The sequence below is a fragment of the Aythya fuligula genome, chromosome 2, assembly GCF_009819795.1.
Source record: "Aythya fuligula isolate bAytFul2 chromosome 2, bAytFul2.pri, whole genome shotgun sequence".
Taxonomy (NCBI): domain Eukaryota; kingdom Metazoa; phylum Chordata; class Aves; order Anseriformes; family Anatidae; genus Aythya; species Aythya fuligula.
The window spans coordinates 121,208,397-121,231,438 of record NC_045560.1 but is presented as its reverse complement, the minus strand read 5'-3'; the positions used below and the strand labels follow the sequence as shown (position 1 = coordinate 121,231,438).

General features: G+C 37.4%; 1 protein-coding gene across 1 annotated transcript in view; it reads left to right on the top strand.

Moving 5' to 3' along the window:
* The window catches only part of CA8 (carbonic anhydrase 8), a 47,473-nt gene extending 24,671 nt beyond the window's left edge, over positions 1-22,802 (top strand). The window contains exons 4-9 of the mRNA XM_032182306.1: positions 173-268; positions 2,704-2,766; positions 4,147-4,195; positions 6,986-7,098; positions 12,260-12,432; positions 22,221-22,802. Of these exons, the coding sequence (XP_032038197.1) occupies positions 173-268; positions 2,704-2,766; positions 4,147-4,195; positions 6,986-7,098; positions 12,260-12,394 (456 nt within the window). The 3' untranslated portion in view covers positions 12,395-12,432; positions 22,221-22,802. The remainder of the gene's footprint in view (positions 1-172; positions 269-2,703; positions 2,767-4,146; positions 4,196-6,985; positions 7,099-12,259; positions 12,433-22,220) is intronic.
* The last annotated feature ends 240 nt before the right edge of the window (positions 22,803-23,042 follow it).

Here is a 23,042-nt window from a genome sequence, read left to right as displayed (position 1 = left end):
CTATTTAGATAGATGTGCATAACCACAGACATGCACATGCATACATGCACTCAAACGTGGAGGCTTTGTTAACTGAAGTTAATTTCTGGTGTTTTTGTCTGTTTGTTTTAATTTCAATTACAAAACATATTTTTTTTTTTTCTATTGGTCTATTTCCACTGCTTTGTTTCAGCTTCATCTAATGCACTGGAACTCCACACTGTACAGCAGCATCGATGAGGCAGTGGGGAAGAAGCACGGCATAGCTATTATTGCTTTGTTTGTACAGGTAGGTTTTCTGTGCTGCAGTCGTTACCATGCACTGTCATTTGTGTGAGGAAAAATAGTTCCTTTACATTTTCTTTCATTTTTAATGATTTCGTAAAATAAAACAATGTGTTTTATTTTATGAAAATTTATTTTATTCTGCTGGTATTCTACTTGAAAGACATGTCTCTGTCATGCCTCCTGTGCACATGCTGATAAGTACCTCTTGTTTAAATACCATATTTAATGTATATTAGTTCAAGAAGGAGTGATATGTAGTCAAACCATCTTTTCTCTCTGCGCCTGGCTGTAAGTAGACATCCACTCACCATGCCTGTGAAGACAGAATGAGGACTGTCAGGAGGTGGAGGTGCTTCACTGTCTCTGATATGTTCTTCTCCTTTCCTGGCCTGCAGTGCAGGGATTGGGGAAATAGAGGAGAGGAGGAAAGAGGAAAAAAAAAAAAAGAAGGCTAAGAACCCACTGACCCAAAACCCAGTAGCAGAATTGTGCTTTTTTAAACACAGGTGCAAGTGTGTTTTTACACACAGCAGAATTGTGAGACAGGATCCCATTACTTCCTCAGAGACATCAGACCGCGACTGTACTGAGTCTTTCTGCAGATCTTCAGAGAAGCCTATGACATGGAGGCTTAAATCTTGCTGGGAGAAGGCATAATGCAAGCTGGGAAGCTAGGCCTATAATCTAATTGCTGCTGAAGGTTTTTCAAGGACTGCATCGTATAAAGAAGACCATCAGTTTTACTCCTCGAGCACCAGTTGCTCATCCTCCTCATGAAAAGTGGCAAACTGTTTTGTTTAAATAGGTTTATAGGAAAAGACTTAGAATTCATGCCTGGATCAAATGGTTTTTCTTCCACAGTGATATTAATATGTCATATTTCATAACAAGTTTATGAATGCCTTTGAGCTTTACCTCTGTTTGAATTTAAAGGTACATTGGTTACAGCTCCAACACGGAGATAGAACTACTAAAAATGGAAGCTAGGCGGTTTTCATTCCCTCAGTTTTGTATCCTGGAGGGCTGTGTCATAATTGCTTATGTAACTCACCTTTAATTCTAGCAGAGGTAACCTTTGAGTTAGTTAGAAAGTTATATATAAGTTCTTAAACAAATATGAAACTTAAATGATACATTTTCCCTTTCTGGTCTCTCTCTGTCTCCGTAGTCTGAAGCATTCCAAAGTGCATTTTCATCAGCCAGGAAAGGCTTCATATAATTAAAATTGACTAAGGAAGAAGAGTAGTTATGCTGTTTATTAAAGGAATGAGGAGAGGAAATTCAGTGACCATTTCCCACTGATGGCATGGAAATATAAGACTTTTGTACCACAGTTCTCAAATGCATCATTTAAAGGTTAATGAGAATATTTTCACCATCTTAAGTGACAGATCTTGGTGCAATTTAGAACCTACATTTTTGAAGTGATTTTGATATCTTCTACACACTTCGAAGGTTTTAAAATAAAATCCCATTCTGAAACAAAAGAAAACCCTTTTAAATTACTAGAAATAAAACCTACCTTTTGTTGATGTTTAATTATTTTCTTCTAGTATCTACTTTTCCATTTTATTTTAAAAAAATAAAAATCCAAAGGCCAACAATTTTTTCAGCATCCAGCTGTTCTGCTCTCTCTCATTCGCACTTAATTCTTCATGTCATATATGCACATGTTGGCAAAGAAATCAAGTGGAAGGCCATGCTCAGTCTTTCTACTTTGCCAATGCTACATAGAAAGTAAAAGCTAGGGTCTTTAGGTGGGTGATTTAGATCAGAAGCAGATGAAATCAGTGTGCAGAGTGAACAGTGTTCATGGAAACTGGTTTCTTTTGAAAGTTTTAAAAAACATTCTGTAAAGACAGTGCTGCAGAGAGCCATGCTTTTGCCTGCAAAATCCCAGGGATGCCATGAGGGAGGGGCTCTGCCATTCTGCACTCTGCAGGCAGGAAAAAAACTCCCCTGAGCCTTAGAGACATGTTGAGCCAGATTTGCAGCACTGTGGGAACAAATTCAAAAAGTGTCTGTCGTGTTTGTTCACTCTGTTCCTTTCTGTGTACTTTTCTGACAAAAACTGGTAAGGACAAACTGTATCCTTGGCATTTATATGTCATAGAGCTGCATGATTTTGAATTTACATGCAGTATATGCTGCAAAACAGGCCTAGTCAAAATTTACCAATCTTAACTGTGACTCTTTTTCTTGCTCTGTCAGTTTTTGTCTCTGCTTTAAAGTTATTCAGACCTTGTTAAATTTTGGCTGATGCCTTTATAGTAATTTCATTGTTTGGAGTTGTCATGTATCAGTGTATTTGGTTAATACAAGGTTGGGTAGCTTAAGTAAAAACAAGTACAGAACTTACTGTTCTGTTTGACTTCTGTGTTTCACAATTTCAGAAATAGCAAAACACTGAAATTCATCTTTGCTGTTGTATTTCAGATAGGAAAAGAACATGTAGGCCTAAAGGCTGTAACGGAAATTCTTCAGGACATCCAGTACAAGGTAAGGCATCAGCTGAAGAAATGTTTCCTTCACAGGCCAGAGATGAAGTAAGTGAGTGAAGGATGGATATGAAACCCCGAGGCCAAGAGAATGTTTTCAGACTTATTTGTAGTAAAACCACATGTGAAAGCCATAGTTCAGTGGCCTGTATCAAAAGCTCAGTATTTTACAGTATTTTCAGATAATGTACAATCTGTGTAGTTAACCTCCTTTGTCTGATGTCCAGAATGTTTGATCTCCTACACTAGCAACTGATTTCAAGTACTGCCTTTCTAGTGATTATGGAGTCAGTGTGACTGTAAGCACTGCAACATGCTTAGTGAACACTAGTAACAGCATCTCCAAACTTTTCTGGTTTTAATTCATAGAGGAAAAAATAGATAAACACCTGTATTAAGTTGCAGTGGGAAATCAGCAAAAACACAGTGCTACCTTGTCAGGTGGATTATGTGTTGGGATGCTGAAGAACAGATTAAAGACATATCTAGATTGAGGAGATCTGAGTGCTCTCCAGGATGCTATCTAACACTATCTTATACTATCTTGGGCAAGCTACTTCCATCTCTCTCTGCAAAATGGGAATAATCATACTTACCTTGATTTTAAAGCAATTTGAGATATATTAATGAAAAGTTCTATATTGTTCTGGAGAGACTAGCCATTCACTTCAGTGGGTGCTGAAATATAGAAAAATGAGAAGCTGTTATGAGAATTTAAAATCTTTTCTTAGGCAAATAATATATGGTAAGCTTCAGTCATGATGTTTAATATTACAGACTCATTGTTTATGAAGGTGACTTTGAAAACATTAGTGTACAGAACTGTGCAGTTTCATTACTGAAGACAGCCAAATAGATGAAGGTGGTGGGAAGCTTCATCATTATGAGCATTTTTTTCTACTAGTGGCTTTTGCAGGGCCAGCATCAAACTGACTTTCTGCACACATAAAATTTTCTTGCCTTAAATAGGTGAATCCAGAATTTAGTGTTTTCTAGATCAGTCAAGGAAAAGCTCACTTTCTCCCTTGTTTTTTTTTTTTTCAACTCATTTTGTATGGAACCCTGAATTCATGTAGAGAAAGAATTTTAAGGCTGGGGCCTGGAGGGAGCACAAGTACTAGAGGCAGAAAGTTAACTAATTGCTGAGATAATCTTAGAAGTAAAACATGTATTCAAACAAACAAACAAACAATGAAATCCACAACTGTTTGTGTACTTGCAAGGACAAACACAGTGATGATTAAATGGGGAATGTTAATGAGATTGCTTTGCACAGGAATTCAAGGTTTAATGTTAGCAAACACACAGTGTTTTGCATTACCATTCATCATCATTTTAATAAGAAACTAGAGATGAGATTGATTTGTATTCATTTTTTCAGGGAAAGTCCAAAACTATACCCTGTTTTAATCCCAACTCTTTATTGCCAGGTAGGTGCCTTTATTTATTTCTGTATGGGTGGATTACTAGCTAATTGCAGAGGCTGAAACAATCTCAATCTAAAGAACAGTCTAACTGCAAACCTGAGAGTGAATCCCATCAGGTGATAATGCATTTTCCACCTAATGGTGCTAATAGGAGTAGGGAAGAAGTCCCTTTTGAACTTGGGATAAATTCACACTTCTGTCATGCGAGTGGAATGTGATATTCTAGACAGTGCCCTGCTGGCAACATTGTGGCTAGATTTCTTGATGATTTGTTATCCCTCCTAGAGGGAGAGTGATGTGTAATCCTTTCTCTACTTCTGCATGAAATATGAAGATGATTTCCTTAAAGAGAGGCTTGTTATAACTTCAGAAAATGTAAGGTTGCCCATTATCAAGTTAGTGTTTTGTAAGCAACAAAAGACAATGCCTTAATGCAATGGCAGTTGTATAGGATACGGGGGGGGTAGTGTCAGTGGGAGGCAAATTCCAATTCATATAGCCAAGGGTAACAATAAGAAAAAACACTCCACCTTGTCTTGAAAAAAAGTGACTTCAAAAAAATGCATTTCTACAAAACAAATATTTCTGCAAGGAATCTTTTGAGCTAAATTTCATGCCATAGTAGCAAGATATTTAAACTAATTTTCCAAATAACCGTGGTCTATATTAAACTTTTAATTATATAAAAATAATGTGGTTTATGTTGCAAAGTCAAGTGCTCAGCATTTAGGAATTGCAGGAATTAAGGCTGGCTGCCTGTGTCCATTCATATACATGCATGATAATACATATTTTACCAGAATTTATTTTTACAGGACCCCTGCCTCACAGTTCCTGATGCTGATCAAGTCACATAAGCCAAAATTTTCATAAGTGATCTCTAATTATGTGTTCCTCATTTTCTAGGTGGCCGACTTGAGATCATGGGGTCTGATTTGCAGAAGTGCTGATTGCTTACACCTGCAACTGAAGTGAATGGGAGCAGTGCTCTGACTGCATTAAGTGCTAGAAAGTTAACTACTCTGAGAAATCAGGTTCTAAGCATCTCATATTAAACACTTCAAATGAATAGATGCATTTGATCTTAAACTTGCCTCAGTTCCCCAGCTTTAAAAATTGGGAGTAGTCTGTCCTTTCTCACCACACTGGGGTGCTGAAAGGATAAACTTACATACATGAAGCACTCAGACACTGAAGAAATGAGTGCACTAGAAATGAAAAATCAAGAAAATTAGTCTTTCTAGGAAGCAGGGGTTGAATAGCATGGGAAAAAGAAGACCTATGACCATATATTATGCTGAGAAAGCCAAATATTAGCTGCTGCTTTTCAAGATAGAATCATCCATCTTTGCAAAAAAATGATGAAAGCTTCTCTAGAAATTTCATATGTGATCATGTAATGAGACAGTGTCATAATGCATGCACAGGATGGGCTGAATTAATTCTTGCAGTTCTTAACTTTGAGTGCTTGACAATGCAACTTTCTTGCAATGGATTTGCTATGTAATTCCATAACTGAGAATGAAAATGATATCGGCAAACCAAAATCCATTCACTGACAATCACAGGCCTCTTTAGCAAGTTTTAATTCTAAGGACATTCCTCTTAGCTAGTAGTGAAACGGCAGTAACAGGTTAGGTCAACCAAGCAAGTTTATTCCAGTTCCCATCCCCCCATCCTGTCCTTGTCAAGCTAGTCACAACCTTCCCCTGGGTCTCCATGTCACAATTAACTACTCTTTGTCTCCAATTGCTCTCTAGGTTTGTTTCTTTTCCCCTCTTTTACAACCAAGCAGTTTATTCTACTTCTTTAGCTGAGTCAGGAAGTCATTTATGATTATGGCCTATAGCAGCAAAGGACAACCTTGTGTAGTTTCAGTTAAGTGCGGTGTGACTGGAATGTCTGGGCAATAAAAACTGAAACGATTAAAATATGTTGTATGTAAAATTAAAACTCTGCTGAGATAAACTGTTGTATGTTTTCATGAGAGACAACAGAGTAATCTCTTAAATAAATACTGATTTTTTTCCTGTGGAGTCCAGCTCACTTTCCAAAGCTAGCAGGCACTAGTGCATCTCAAAAAATATGTCACCAGAATTATGAACTGAAAAGTTTGGTTTGGGCTGTTTTCACTGCTTTTGTTTTTCTAAAAAGTGAAGTAAATTCATCTTTGAGACATACCCTAAATGTAGAATTAAGTTACAATTTTACACATCCCCTCTACCTTCAAAATGGGATGCCTCTTAACTCTAATGTTTTCTGCTTGTTCTAGGGATAAGGGATTGATATTTTAATCCAGCAGTGAACTTCAAGCTCCATGCAATAGTGGGTTTGAAATTCTGCATGACCAGAGTGTTGAGAAGAAATCCAATTCCTTCATTTGTTTTTCAAACATGGAGCTAGGCCCAAAGGAGAGCAGGTCAAACAACAGTTATTGCAGTAGAGAATGTGGAGTTGGGAAAGCTGGAGGCTCTTTCCCAAGATATGGTTTATTTGCTCTGTTAGTTTAAGGAGTTGTGCTCATGTTATTTGCCATGTCTATAAAGTGGCATTTTCATCTTTAAAACATTCATCTACAGGGAGAAGTTACTGTTATGTAATAGCTGTGTGCTCATGTGCAGTCATATGAGAAAGCATTGGACAGTGCTTGGCAGGTCATAAATTCACACCTTACCTTACTGCATACTAACTTCATCATAGGAGCAAGCCCATGGCTATCATAAGTCGTCATAATTAAAAGACACAATCCTTTTCCTTAGTGTCATTAAAATTCCACGTTTCTTTTAATTTCAGATCCTCTCCTGCGTGACTACTGGGTATATGAGGGCTCCCTCACCATTCCACCCTGCAGTGAAGGTGTCACCTGGATATTATTTCGCTACCCTTTGACTGTGTCCCAAGTGCAGGTAACAGCTGTGCTTAAAGTGACCTTGGAATATGGTTATGAGCTAAAGGTTATGGCGTGCAAATATATATATCAGGGCATTATATTTGTTCTCCATGAAGATCCCATTAGATCAGTACATGGCTTTTCAAGTAAAGGTTAAGCCTTTTGAGTCACTGAAGGCAACGCAAAGGTCAGAGATGAAAAACGTTATCATTTATAATATGCATTTAAAATAATTCTGTATTTAAGTGAAAGAAAAAGAAAGAAGTCAACGGGCAAAAGAAATTCAGTTCTTTGTAATTGTAAGCTTCCAAATATCATTGCTTTTTGATGTTAAAGGAACAAAAAAGCTCAGGGAGATACTGTGTACTGTGTCCCAGAGAATGAAAAATGTTAACATTGTACAAGCTAGCTATATTGTGTTCAACTATATTTATCTTACCTTGCTGTTTTTTAGTTCTATTTTATAATAAATGTCAAGTGGAAACTACCTGTTTAAAGTTGATTTCACATATATGTATTTTTAAGTATATTTTTTGTAATATCTAACAGTCACATAAGTATTTCTATATAAGAAATTTCAAGCTTGTCAACAAATAATCCCAATAAAACAACAAAAACTTCCAATGATTATTCTCCTGCAGCCTATGAGACCCACCTGGAGAAATGTGGGTATATTTAAGTGAAATTATCTAAAATCCTTGAAGCTGAATGCACTAATTTTCTCCACTGAAGGATGTGCAAACAGAAGGGAAAAAAGCATAAAGGTGATAAATTTGTATTATTTCAGCTTTAATAATCTAAAATTTTGCTAGTAACCCCAGCAGAATATTTTAACAACATACCATTTTAAATCAGCAATTTTTATTTTTTTTTTCCCACTTGAAGAGTGGATTCTGGTTCTAATCATAGGATAAAAGTGATAGTTCCCAATAAGCTTAATTGTATGTTACCTGCCAATTAAATGTATTTTATCAATCACTAATCTGTTATTTATTTATTTATGAAAGGATAAGTCTTATGGCTGCTTACTACTGAGTAAATGGAAACAGAACTCTGTTGGCACTATTAAATTCAGAATAACTTTTAAAAACAGTGCATTTTGTAACGTGTCAGCTAATTGGTCAGATATGATATGGATAAATAAGAGGACTTAATCAAAGGTGTAACAATCATAGCCATTAGACCAACACATTGTATAACATTTTAGTTCATGTTAGTTACATCTTTTGTATTCTTTATTCTTTTATAATCCAGTCAGTGGACAGAGGAGGGTATAGTTCAAGCCATGCATTTTCTGGGAGATGATGTGGGAGGTGAATGAGGGAGGAATTATGCAGAAAAATGAAACTTTAATTAATGTTTATGTTCTTTCACCGCAAGAAAACAAAATGTTGGAATGTGGTATGAAGGGGATAAATCTTCAGAAAAGAAATACTGCGCAGTGGTGTAACAACCTGTGATTCAGTACTGCCTTCTTGCTTTGATTACTGAGCACATCTTGCTTACCTTTCTTTAACAGAGAGCCTCTGTTACATAAAGTGTCTGGGGAAAAGAGAGGGATGCATTACTATGACCTGCTGTGGCTGAAGGGTAAATGGTCTTTACTGTTGCATTACCTTGGTTGGTATAAACTCAGTCCAACAAGAGCATTGCAGTGATGAAGGGCTCACAAGTCATGGAAGGGCTTAGGTAACAAGACCACCCTGCCACTGACATAGTGTGCAGCAAAGATGTGTCTCTGGAACAGAGAGAGATTGGAGTAGACATGCCAAGATGATTCACAATACATGAAGAGATTTGGCAAACCTGATTCCTGGAGTTTTATTACTGACTTGTGTGGGAAGGAGATCAAACCTTGTCTGAAAAGTCGCATCCTGAAGTATTCTTTTTGCACATTCTTGCCCTGCTTTTGTGTTTTTATCATCCTCACTTATCTTACATTAAAATATACAGCACAGAAAGAACTGCTTTGACTACTTTTGTAAGACCCCTTACCCATGAGGTACACTGCTGGAATACAATGCAAGAAAATAGAAAAATCTCTCCCATTAGGCCAGCAAAGAGCAGGAGGAAAATTGAAAAAAACTTGCTTGTTCTTCTCTCCACTATATATATATATACTTTTAATAGGACATTTGTGAATAATGTGCTTTTTATTCACTGAAGCCCAGAACAAATACGTTGTCTAAGCCAGTCAGAATAGGAGTTTTACACAATGGTGAAGTGAGGAGCTGTTGTTCTGCTGTACTCATTGTTGGAGTTAACTGTTTTTGTATTGAATGGCGAGATCTCTAGTTCTTTTGTCTACTTCATTCGAAGTTGAGTCCTAAAGGGCAGAAATAGTAACTAGCATTTGAAACTGGAGTGGGAGTTGTGCAAAATTTGTGTAGTCTGTGAAATAAAACAATCTGTGAAGTTCATGGTATTTTATTCACTGAGAGACAGGTCTGTTTTCTTGGAAGGTGTGATGAAGGCATGTGAAATTCTCAAGTAGAAGGTAATACTTCTGTTTCTCACGTAAAATAAATGTTCATACAGAAAACTTGCAGATATTCTTTGTTTTGTGCGTTCTACTCTTCAGCTAATATTTAAGTAAAACAGAATAAAGCAATGTTCAGAATCTGACTATTGGGAAGTGGCAAAAACATTCTTGCAAAGTTCTCCAAAATATAAGCTAACTTTATTTTCACTCGGTAGAAACCTGATTGTTAACATTGTGGAATCACTCTTTCACTTTGCTTCTGAATTTCAGCGTGAAAAGTAGAGTCATACTTAGGGACTACTGGGTGTAGATGGCTATTCCTGTTAAAAAATGTGTGAATATTCAAGAATGTTTATCTGTGTGCCTCTAGAGTATCTATATCCTCTACAGGGTGTACTTTACAGCATTGTCACGTGAGGCGTTGGCATAAGATGGTGAAGAGGAAATAGTAAATGGTTCCGTATTAGATGAAGCAGTATGAATAGGGCATACATATTTTCTTTTCACATGGAAATTTAATATGAAAAGTACCATCAGCACAGCTAGTGTCCTTTTCTGACAAAACCACTTCTCAAAACTGAAGCATGCCACCAAGTATGTCACCAAGTCTCTGACAGTGGGGTCTGAACCATGATATGAAAGATTGAGCAAGGAGACTGGTGGGCTCAGAAGCAATTACCCCTCCAGAGTGGGGCTGCAATTCCTGACTTCCCTGAGGAATGGATGTGGGGATCCAATCAGTCTTTTCTGACTGAGGAAACTGGAAGCTGCTTTGTGAAGAATACCTCCTGGAGAAAGATTTCACTACAGGGACTGGGGCAGAGCATTTGTAGTTGTAGTAGTAGATAATTCACAAATGCCAGGTTTGCAGAGTCTGCTCTTCCCTATCCTTCATCTGTGTTTGTTTAAGTATTTCATTTTCAAAAGATCAAACAAAAGACACATTCCTGTAAAATGCCCCTGCCTCTTCCAAAACTACAATTATTTCAGACTTCCCATAGTTGATTCAGTTTAGTGATGGTGAAAGATGGTACAATACTAATTTAGTGATTTAACAGCATTTGACTCCTGAAGACTTTTTCAGTTCTGAAGCCTGTAGTGGGTTTGTTTTCAGTTTGCTTTTGATAAACATTAAAACAAACAAACAAACAAACAAAAAACACAAACAAACAAACAAACAAAAACAAAAACAAACAAACAAACAAAAACAAAAACAAACAAACAAACAAAAACACAAAAAACAAACACAAAACTTCCAAAATAGGAATCTGCTTCTGAAAACATTTTCAAGGACCTTCTATGGTTCTTTCTGTTTTTCATCTTTTCAGTCTAAACTATTGCTTTATATCTCAGCTGCAAGAAACAGAGCAACATTCATTTCTAAGCACGTTGGCTTTTGAGGAAAAAGCAGCAGAGCAAAACTAGCCTCTAAATCAAATATAAAATATATAAAATATAAATCAAAATAAGTCTGTATCATTTCTGCTTTAGAGTGGAAAACAACAATGAAGGTGATTGTCATCCATTGCAGAAAGAAAGTATTCTCTGCAAGCAATATAAGAATAAAAATGTCATTACTTAGATTAGTACCTCATTTCCTTTAATTTTGGAATCACACTTGCATTCTCCCTTTAACCCTTCATAGGGTGTTTTTCATGGAGAAATTCATTCTCTGCAACCTCTTAGATGATAAAATGATTAAATACTTCAGGGTCCATTTTGCTTTCTGTATAGTTTCAGTTTCAAGTTCCAGCTGAGCTAATAGTGAGACACGACAGGGTCGGTGCTGATACAGAGCCTTCAACTACATTTGCTGTATCCAGCTAAGGTAGCTTGACAAAATGCCAAAGCAAAAACAAACACAATTTTTGGAGTAATTTTAATTACATATGCAAAAGACTAGACACAGCACTGTTGAACAGTAAGGTATAATGTTGCTGAGAGATGCATTGGTTTTCTTAGCCTTATGTCACATAGAGCTTGATGCTTATACGAGGGATGAAGATGGAAGCTCTGACACTGTCCACTACATCAGGTTAGGGTGAAATCTAAAACGAGTCCACCAAAAATACATTATTTTGGACCATTTGAAAAGTTTTATATTGATTTTTGATTATATTTGATTTATATATATATATTTAGCACCTATACCTACATAACTTTTGAAGTGATATTTCCTTTTGATTTCAAGAAATAACATATTGTTATGTATAATATGTCACAGACTTCCTCTACAGTTCAAAGCCTGTTTAAAATTCTCCTGGTTTAGCAAATAATTTTAATTTAAATGAAGCAACAGTTTCACACAATAAATAAATCACTGGAAGAAATACAAAAGTTTCCTGTTGACTGAGCTATTCCTGTACTTCTTTGAGGAAGACCATAATGATTACTTTAATGTCACAACTGTGAGGTTGATTTCATGGGGATGTAATCTACAGTGGGTAAAAGATGATGGATCCCAAAAGAAATTATGAAAGCACAAAGGATATGTTTGCTAAACCACATGCATAGAAGTTCTTATTTTTCTCTATTTTGACAGTGCTGATATATAGATATAATGATGTTAGCATATGGTATCTGAGCGCTCCAGGTTTCAAAGCTGCAGAAGTGACAGGAAAAGTTGATTTCAATCATTAGTCCCATAACAAAGAATGTATCTCAGCTTCTTCATGTCTGTTTTTCTGCCTTTCAGATAGAGGAATTTCGTAGACTGAGGACACATGTTAAAGGTGCAGAACTTTTAGAGGGCTGTGATGGAATCCTAGGAGATAACTTCAGACCAACTCAGCCACTTAGCGACAGAGTCATCAGGGCTGCATTTCAGTAGCAGAAGAGGAAAAACAGCAAAAATCAATTTTTATTTAGGTAAGTAAAAGCTTAGCAGAAATATCAAAACTTTGAAATAATTTTCATAGGGGAGATATTGCCAAAGGAAAAAATGAGTCAATTTCAGCTAATATTATGATATATTTTCACAACTATAACGTTTGACACTACTGTTTTATTTTATCCTGTGGCATAACACATTGGTTTTCCTTTCTGAAATGCCAATAATTGGAATAATTGGGTTCTTTACTGGCTGGAATCTAGTATGTGATTTAGTGAATTAAAATCTTTCTATTGACTTCAGTAGGCAGTTGTAGGCAAAGTTAGTTCGCAGTTACTTCTTGTAGCTTTAAGTTTCTCCTACTGCAATGAGCAAGAGCACATTATGCCTAGGGTTGTGTGATAGATTTGCCTACTTCTAAAGGTCTAAAGGACACTGATTTCTTCCTGTTTTAAGACCAGTCACTGGTGAATCTTGTGATCTAGTGTTCTGTTAAACAAAGTACTGGTTACTAGTTCTGGAGGCCCTTTGGAGGTCCTTTTTTTTTTTTTTTTTTTTTTTTTTTTTTAAATCCCTTTTTCCTGTTTTAGAATGCTGTACTTTCCCAACCAAACAATGAATCTTGGGCAAAACCAGTGCAGATACAAGAGGAGATAGTTAAACAACTTCAGTCATGGCTGATTTTTCATGTTACATCATTCCCCAAAGTAGTTGCTGCTTCTTATCCTCAGTGATGCTTTTTTCTTTCATTGGCTCTCAGAGCAAGGATGACTTTGGATTCAGTACAGAAGAGCTAATACACACGTGAACTTGTATTATCCACACATGAGTTATTAAAACCGCCCCTGTAGTATTCCCTTAGCTTCTATCAATTACAACATAAATTCCCTTAGTACTCAACTGTTACTCCTAAAGCTCATTACACTTAGGTAATCAATGCTTTACTATAATGAAAACCCTGGTAATGAGATTCTTAGAGTTAAAGAAAATTTGCTATCAAGACAGCTAGTTACCTTGATCAGTCAGACACCGACATTTACGGTTGTTTTTGTAATACAGTGGTCCCATCTTGATACCAATAGTATGAAAGCTAACCTAGAAAATATTTTTAAAAAGAATGAATCTGTTCACTTACTTTCTTTAGTAAGTCCTGCTACATTTTAGCATAATAGAAATGTTCATCTCCTACTCTAAAATAAACTTAAAAAAAATAATAAAAACCATAGGGTACTCTGGTAGAATCTATTATATAAAGGCATCAGTTTTTCTATCTGCACATTTCTTCAAAGCCATATGCTTATAATAGAAGCAATTCTTCCAGAGTTTCACCTGGAAGCATGCTGCTGAAAGGTTTTTGATATACACTGTAGGGTACAGACATTTATTTGTACATTAAACTCACGCACTATCTAGGTCAGTGATGGAACTGCCTGTTTCACTTCAGGCTCTGTTGTGGGGTTAAACTTCAGAATATGCTCTGGATCCCATACCCAACTTCATATAAAGTTAACAAATGATCAAGCAGTAGATAGCACCTAAAAGAGATTAATAATTAAGTGCTTCCAAAAACGGATCTGTTAAAAACTAGTGGGAAGATTGTCTTTCCCTCTGCACTTGACAAATTATTTAGTGGTCTGGGACAGTGGCCAACAATTTTAATGTTCTTTTGATATAGTGTAAGCATTCAATATAACATATGCATCTAAATATTTTAATGTGTTTATTTGTATTTTATAACTCTATTTAATATTAGCATCCCAGAAGTTAAGTAAAGAAAGCAAAATACTAGTCCTTTTATTAATATTGCTTTCTCATTCCCATATTTAAATTTGGGCACATCCTGAAGCCCAATTCTCAATTACATAGTTCTCTGCAGTCACAGAATGTCGTCACTTTAATCTTGAAATAGATGATTCAAATTCATCCAGGCTTCTGCATTAAAATTACGTGGGAAAATCATAGCAATATTAAAGTACAATTTTTCCCAGAGAATGAATAATGCCCTCAGGCCAGTGCAGGTAATTCAGGTCTCTAACAGTGAAATTACTTGACACTCTGACTTTGAATTTTAAGCATGAAAGAGCTTCCCTTTACAATGCTGGAACTGAAATGTGAAAATTTTCCTTTTGCTTTCATGTTTGAAATTTTATTACATTTGTCGATACTTTTGATGAATTGTTATAAATAACAAGATTTATCTTGGCTATGCTTCACAAAATAATCTGCAGTTTTAATTCCCAAATGATGGAATTTTTAATGTGAAATGCCAGTGTTCACTGTTGGGTTGTGTTAATTATAGACTCTTAAACACTGAGAAAGGACTGTGACTCTGAGCATTGTGTAGCCCACAGAAAAATCTCTTGATTGCCTCTCTTCTGCACTTTCTCCTCAGAAAAGAAAATAAACAGTCTTACCTATTTTGTTGTGGTTTTCTCAGACTGCTCTCTCCAGGTGGGAGGTGTTGAGGAACAGTAGCTCCCCACACGTACCTCAGACATCCTCAGAAAAGATAACTCCCCTCCTTCCTAGGAATGAGTAACGGTCCTTCAGCTGGGGCTTCTAACATGGGTTATGAAGACCCAGTAGTGGACGGGGAAGTAATAGTTTGCAGAGTTGGATCTACATAATGATTACTTCCAAGAGAAAGTATTGCTTGCTTTCAAAAAGGACACTACCTTTTATTTTAAAGGTCATAGAATCATAGAATCATAGAATCATAGAATATCCTGAGTTGGAAGGGACCCTTAAGGATCATCAAGTCCAACTCTTGACACCGCACAGGTCTACCCAAAAGTTCAGACCATGTGACTAAGTGCACAGTCCAATCTCTTCTTAAATTCAGACAGGCTCGGTGCAGTGACCACTTCCCTGGGGAGCCTGTTCCAGTGTGCAACCACCCTCTCTGTGAAGAACCCCCTCCTGACGTCCAGCCTAAATTTCCCCTGCCTCAGCTTAACCCCGTTCCCGCGGGTCCTGTCACTAGTGTTAATGGAGAAAAGGTCTCCTGCCTCTCGACACCCCCTTACGAGGAAGTTGTAGACTGTGATGAGGTCTCCCCTCAGCCTCCTCTTCTCCAGGCTGAACAGGCCCAGTGACCTCAGCCGTTCTTCGTACGTCTTCCCCTCAAGGCCTTTCACCATCTTCGTAGCCTTCCTCTGGACACTTTCCAACAGTTTCATGTCCTTTTTATACTGTGGTGCCCAGAACTGCACACAGTACTCGAGGTGAGGCCGCACCAGCGCAGAGTAGAGCGGGACAATCACCTCCCTTGACCTACTAGCGATGCCGTGCTTGATGCACCCCAGGACACGGTTGGCCCTCCTGGCTGCCAGGGCACACTGCTGGCTCATATTCAACTTGCTGTCTACCACGACCCCCAGATCCCTCTCTTCTAGGCTGCTCTCCAGGTCTGGTATGTCTTGAGTATTACAGTTACAAACACTTCTTTTCTGACATGATGCTCTTCTGCCAAGACTGCTGGAACTCCTGTCTGTAGAGCTTTCAATATTTTCTCTTTCATTTCAAGCCAGTGTAGTGCAAGCACTCAAAGAACCTTGAGAAACATTATTTTCCTGTGGCCATAACACTCTGTCAAGAAAAGGAGACAAATGTTCCTTTATAAGTGGTGTATACACAGGCATAGGGAGAGGTTGTGTAAAAGGTCTAATTACTTTTGACTGAATCAGAATGCAGGCTTTCTGCATGCCACGCTCATAAATCTTTTGAGCATCTGCTTTTCAGCCTTGATTGAAACCTTGACAGAATTGAGCCTTTTGTGGCTTATGATCAAATGGTATATGTTGATCTTTGATGCAATTTGCAGTAGCTTGTTGAATTGAAGGTACAGATGATACAAACATATATTGTGTAATCTCAGGTAAAGAAAATATTGTTATTTTTTCAACTGTTCCTTTATTGTAAGAGAGAACAGATCTCAAAATAGCCGCCTCCAATTCTGGAGCAAAGTTCGTCTAAGATGAAATAGAGATATTAAGGAGGACACAGCAGGTAGAACTTTGTAGCTCCACTGCTCTTTTTAACCTGTTCGGTTTTAGGATAGGTTTTTGCTGCTTAGTTGACCTCTTTTGGCTCTGCTTTTCCACTAAAAATGCATCTCTATCCTATAGCCTGGGGTTAGCAAACCTCTTGGATCTGTTCATTGGATTTTTTGAAATATATTGTTTACAGAACAAACTTTACATCCTTTCTTTTCTGCAATTGCTGAAGTTTTCACGTTTCCATAGAAATAAAACTTTTTTTTTTTTTTTTCCTTGTTTATAACCTATTTTAGTCATATCCAATAGAATAGTGATAGAGCTAGTCAGGTGACAGGGAGTTTGTATGGAAAGCTCAGTGCAGATTTGCTTTCAGATATAGAAGGTAAAAAAAATTGAATTTAATTTTAGATTGAAGAACAGTAGAATCACAGAATAGTTGTGGTTGGAAAGGGCCTCTGGATATGTGTTAGTCCAATCTCTGGCTCAAAGCAGTGTCAACTATAGTGGGTTGTTCAGGGTAATATCCAATTGGGTTTTGAATAATTCTAAAGCTGAAGACTCCACAACATCTTTGGGCAAGCTATTTCTTTGTCTGAGTGCCCTTAGAGTAAGAGAAGCTTACATGAGATTTTCTGTATTTCTTTTAATTATTTTTTTGTGGTCTGTTGCTGGACTCTTTCCAGTATGTCCATGTTTCTCTTGAACTGGGGAACCCAGAACTAAATCCAGCACTCCAGACATCTCACCAACGAGGAGTAGTCATGAAGGATCATCTCCCTTGACCTGCTGGCAATGTACTTTCTAGTGCAGCCCAGGAGGCTGTTGCATGGGTGCATTGTTGGCTCATGTTCAACTTCTTGTCTAGCAGGACCCCTATATCCTTTTCTGAAAGGAAAGAGAGGAGGAATAGTAGAGAAAAAAGACATAAATGTTGTCATTAAAACACCAAGTTTGTGCTAGGCCTGTAGAACAGGAAGGGGTAATTTAGGGTGGGAGGAACAGTGGCTGCATGCTTGTTACTGCAGGGATTGCATGATTTCATGAAGGAATAAAAGAGACTGCATGCCTCATACCGCAGAGACTGTCTGGATGATGTTGTGAGGTACAACCAAACAAGCAGAAATTGGCACAGCATTAGGTTCACAGTATAAGCTAAGGAGGGAGGACAACATGGTGACCGTATCTGGTGCATTTTGTGAGTGCATAGTGCAAACTACTCACTTTTGAAGCTACTGAGCTGTTCTTGTGGCAGCAAAACTATGCTGCCCTTTCCACGTGAAACTGAACAAGGAATCAGCAGTGCTGGTGGGAATGAGCTATCACTAAATAGGTAGTGGTACATTCCCCTCTTTGTGGCATTGTGCATTGTATGGTAGCAGTAGAATACAGTATATGAAAGGATATTTAGAGTATTTACAGAGTGAGCTGTGAAGCAGTGCCTTGCCTTTGAGAAACAGGGTTGAGTGGAATGATGCTATAGTCTGTATTTCTTTGCCTAAGTAGATCTCAGTGAACTTCACATTTGAAAGGGGGTTCACATTACCAATGACTATGTCATTGCTCTCAGTTACTAATAGCTTTTGTGGTTCCTAAAGTTCACAAACAAATTACTCTGAGAAAGTTCCAACACTGAGGAGTTTTATGGTTTCCTGTTGTGTTGATCCAGATCTGGAGTGAGCTTTCAGCAGCCATGCATCATTATGCTACTATGGCCATTCTTCTCTCTTTCCTGGTATTAAAAATAAAACAAAAACAAAAAACAGAGGTTATCAACACTAGCTCTTTAGAAATACAATGATTTCCTAGATACGATGAAATGTGAATAATTATGCTGCTTTTCATCAAGTGATTTTTCATCAGTCATTATTTGTCTCCATGAGGTCAAGTTTTTCTCTTGAAAGAGAGCTGTTTAATTGTTAAGTTTCAATCTTTGAGACACACAGCATCACGCTATCCACACAACCAACTACTGTTCTTCTGTTTTTGAGAGCTTATGTATGGTGCCCAGCACACTGCTGCCACTTCAGAGTACTTGAGAGTGAGCTTACGTTTGAGTAACTATGGGACAGAGAGCCAAATACCTTTGGCTTGTGAGCCACACACCATAATTGAAGAGCTACTGGAAGCATACTGCCAAAAACTTTGGAGAGTTTAGGGGACAGAGAGCTTCAGGAATGGCTGAAAGCAATCTTTTCAGGTTGCTTCCCACTACTTCATTGCAACAGAAGGAAAAGGGGTGTGCAGATTAACCCTGTAAGGTCCATCTAAAGCTAAACAAAATCATAGGGTAGCATAGGAATCAACCCCCTGCTATGTGCTTCAGATAAGATACTTCATGTTGACAAAAGCTCCCAAATTTCTTGGCCTGTGCCTCTCTATCAACACCACACATTCAACACCACACGTTCCCCAATGCACTGCCTTCATCAGCCTTTTTATGAAGAAAAAAAAAAAAAAAAGTACAATTCCCAGCTGCTTACCATAACTCGTGTATGGTTTGTACACTACTGCTTGGAAACTGAAAACTTACTGAGGAGCACCTGTCATAAAAAAACTTTCTCACAGCATGTTTGTTGGCAATTTCAGCATGAAAGCTAGGTGGAACTGTGACATGTTTTATTCACTTATGGGGAAAATGCTGCAGATCAGCGTCGAGGCAAAATGGTCTGAAGCTTAATCATCTCTAATTGAACTACACCTGATTTTTAAAGTATATAGACTATAGATTAGTATGTGTAATATATAGTAATGTAACAGCTCTCAAATGTTAAGGGTATTAGAAGGACATATAAGTACATGCATCTGGCTACAGAAACAGAGAAGAAAGCCCACAAGATGTATTCCTTCTTCTACATGGTTGTGCAGCATGTTAGGAAATGGCAGCATGTTCTGTTTTGCCTCAATGAAATAACACAGGGAGTTTTAGCAAGAAAATTATTACTCCATTGGAACCGAGAATCCAGGGATTGACAGATCTTTATTCTTATTGGAAATTGTAATTCTAATTCTTTCATATGGATGAAAACAATGAGTATGCATACAAACTCTTGCTAAGCAGACAACAATGTTTTGAAAATAAATATCAAAGAAAAGTGATCCAGTTATTTGGGTTACTGACAATATTTCTGCAACTGATAATTCTCATTCAAGGAAGAGAATACCAGAAGTGATTTTTGTTAGCTGTATTTTATGACTAAGACCAGATTTTGTGGCAGCAATCCTACAAAGCAGAACTTTTTGTAATTTTAATACCTTTTTATGCAGACTCAGAGCTCAAGAGAAACAAAGGTACACTTTAGTTAGCTTGATACTGTTAAATGCCCACAGAACTAGATGGTGCATTCTATAAACTGTGACCTTTTCATGGAAAGAGTTATGAAGAGTTGCAAGAAATGAGGATTCATAAGGTAGTGGGACACTCTGAATCTTTTTTAACTCAACAAACTTTTTAGTTTAACTTGGTATTGAGGAGGCAAGATGCTTCTACAATACAAGAAAAAAATAATAATAAAGAGAGACACTGTGTGCAACAGTAATGGTAAAGAATATGCTAAGACAAAAGAGGTAGAAAAGTTCTCTAGAAAGGAGATTGACTAATTTTAAGTAGCAGAAAGATGGTTTTGATCTTGCATAGTGATTAACTATAAGCCTAAGATGGCTGTAGTGGGGTGTCTTGCTTCCTCCGTATCTGATGGAAAGCATTGTGGCCATCCTATTTAATTTCTCAGAAATTTACACTTGATGGCACTGATCCTTAAAAAAGTTTTTCTTGGAAGATGGTTATCTGACCTGTAAAGGACTCCTCCAGAAGCAGCGGGACCCTATATGTAGGACTCAACCCAAGCAAAGGAGATTTAAGAGACAGAAATATAAATATAAACAAGCAGGTCATCTAGGCATTTTTTTGATTATAATATGCAAGTACATTGGTACAATTTTAGCTTAATTATTACATTACCAAAAACTCTTCAGAAGAGTAAGAGAAACAAGTACCTTAATATATGCATAAAATATTAGCCTGAACAGTATGTTACTTGACTATATGTATTGTAGAACAGTGCTATTAATTTAGCATGGTAGAAAAATTAGTCTTAAATGCGAATAATGGGTAAACATGAATAACACCACCACCAATATATACAATTAGTCTTTTGTGAGACAATACAAAGTATTTCTGTACAACCACAACTGAAATCTTCAAGCTGGCTCATAATTAGGCTCCTTTCCAAAAGTAATCCGTTAATACAATAGCTGCCCAAATCCCAGTTCAACTTAATTTCACTGACTTTGATTTTTGGACCAAAAGCATTAAGCTTGAACTAGTGAAAAATGTACGAAGTGTGCATTCAATTAAGGAGTAATTAGATACTCAATCACCCTTACATCACACTAGGGATTCTCCAAGAAAGAAGAGATATACTACTCAGTGCAGTGTATAAAACAGTTTTGTTAATTAGTTTAGCACTAATTGAGATTGAGAAAACATCACTTTGTCAAAGCATTAGTTTGCCTACACGGAAGCTGAAAAGTTTTTGGTTTCTTCTGAGCTCATTGAACTTATGAGCTTACTTGGGTTTTTCAGTCGAATGCCTTGATCCAGCATCTTCTGTCCCCACAAGAGAAACCTTTCTTTTCAGGAAGGGGGTTGGTCCCTGCACCATCATATCAGTAGCCCACTGGAAAATATGCCAAGAGTTTTTCCAGAGACTGCAAATAACTTGCTATAGTAGTATACATATTTTTTTCCTGTGTTGTACTTTTATACCAAGCCTCAGGAAGAAGTGGGAATACTCTGTGCTACTGCATGAAGTATATAACTATGTCTAAAACCAGCTGCTCTGAGAAGGGCTTACAGACTCCCTTAGAAAGCAGCCATCAGAAAGTTCTTCAGGTTGACCATCAAATGATCTGGCTGTCAAACTGCATGATTTTGGGGTGTGTTGTGTAACTACGGAGCATACAGACATCATTGCACAGTTTGTCCTGTGTGTAGGCACCGAATCCTTGACAGTACCATAGGAGACTAACGACCTCTACACTCCCTTTCTCCTTAAGGAAAGGAGTGGGAACTCTCTAGAGAAGTATTGAATGTTCCTGCAAGCGGTTGTAGCCCCAGGTGATTGTATCCAAACATTTGTGGATTTCATGTGTACTGAGCCCTAAAATAACCTCAGGAAAAATGAGATTGTTAGTACAACGGAATGAAATGATTTGTTGCTCTCATACCTACCACTTCTGAATGGGGGCTACCTGAGTAGCTGATTTCCTAAGGTTATGCTGCAGCACATGAATATGTGTTTGCATGAAACAAAGTCTTAATTTATCTCTACTGCTAACACGTCAGAATATTACTGCTATTAGGAGGGTTAAATTGGGCGTTTGCTTTCTATTTCTTGAGCCCATCTGACTCCCATGAGGGCTGTGTACTCAGCACTTTACTTGGTAGGTCCCCATAGATGGTAACAAATTCTGGGTGATAGTATGTTTTCCTTTCTACTTTACAGCTGTGCTCTCCACATTAGAATCAATTACCTGATTGATTCAGAAAGCCAATTGTAAAGCTTTGTTTCAAGTTTACTGCAGCATTTCACTTTGCATTTTTATTGCCATTTCCTCCATTGCTATTAAATCTTCCACCACTGGCTTTACCCTGAAAGAGAAGAATCAGGACCATTATGTCCATGAAGTATATACTCTGAAACTGTCCCCACCTGCTGTCATGAAACCCCTGCTTTTAGTTTTCCGTGTCTCCCTGGCTGGACATAAACAGTCTTTCAGACCCGCTGCGGAGGAATTTCAGTAACATAATTGTTCCATTCTCTTTTCAGAGAGGGGGAAGACAATGCTCCCACAGTGCCCTTGGATGAGAAATGGAAACTTTTGAGGCTGCTGCTTGAGTTGAACCACAAAGCCTGTATTGTTTGTCTTCATCTAATTCAGCCTTGATAGACAGCTGTGACAGTTGGTCTGTCCACATGGTCCAGTGAAATTCTGGGAATGGAGCAGTACATTAAAAGAAGAAAACACATTAAATCTTCCAATTCACACTGTTAACGATTTTAAAATGGTAATTATCATTGCTTATATAGTTTCTTTGCCATAGCATTCAATAGTGGTCTGTGATCCAAATAGAACTAATTTTAAGCTTGGTATGAATGTTAATATATGTAGAAATGCTCATTATTGTTTTGAATGTTACATTTAATTTTATTTTGTAGCATTTCTTGTGCTGTCAGTAACCATCTTTTCTGTAGAGGGGAGGTGCATTCTGTAAAGTTAAAAAAACATTGGTTGTTCACAGAGAGTGTTATACAAATTCTGAATTAATTTTGGGGCAGAAATGAACAATTCTCTGCCAAACCTATGCACTTAACATGGTTTATCTGAATAAAGCTGAATGACATTTGCAATACTAGGAACCTTATTCAAATAAAGAACAAATTTGAAATAAGGAAAATAACCGATGTAACAAAACAGAATCGTCTGGATTATTTTCTGTTTGGTGAGTCATGGAATTTTACAAAGAAATGTTCAATTTGGGCAGAAAATTATCAGCCTTTGTTCTCCCATGAGTTATGACAGTTCCATTTGTTTCTGCACATTGCTGAGGATGGTGGTCTGGGGACCTGCTCTGCATGTCCTGAGCTTGC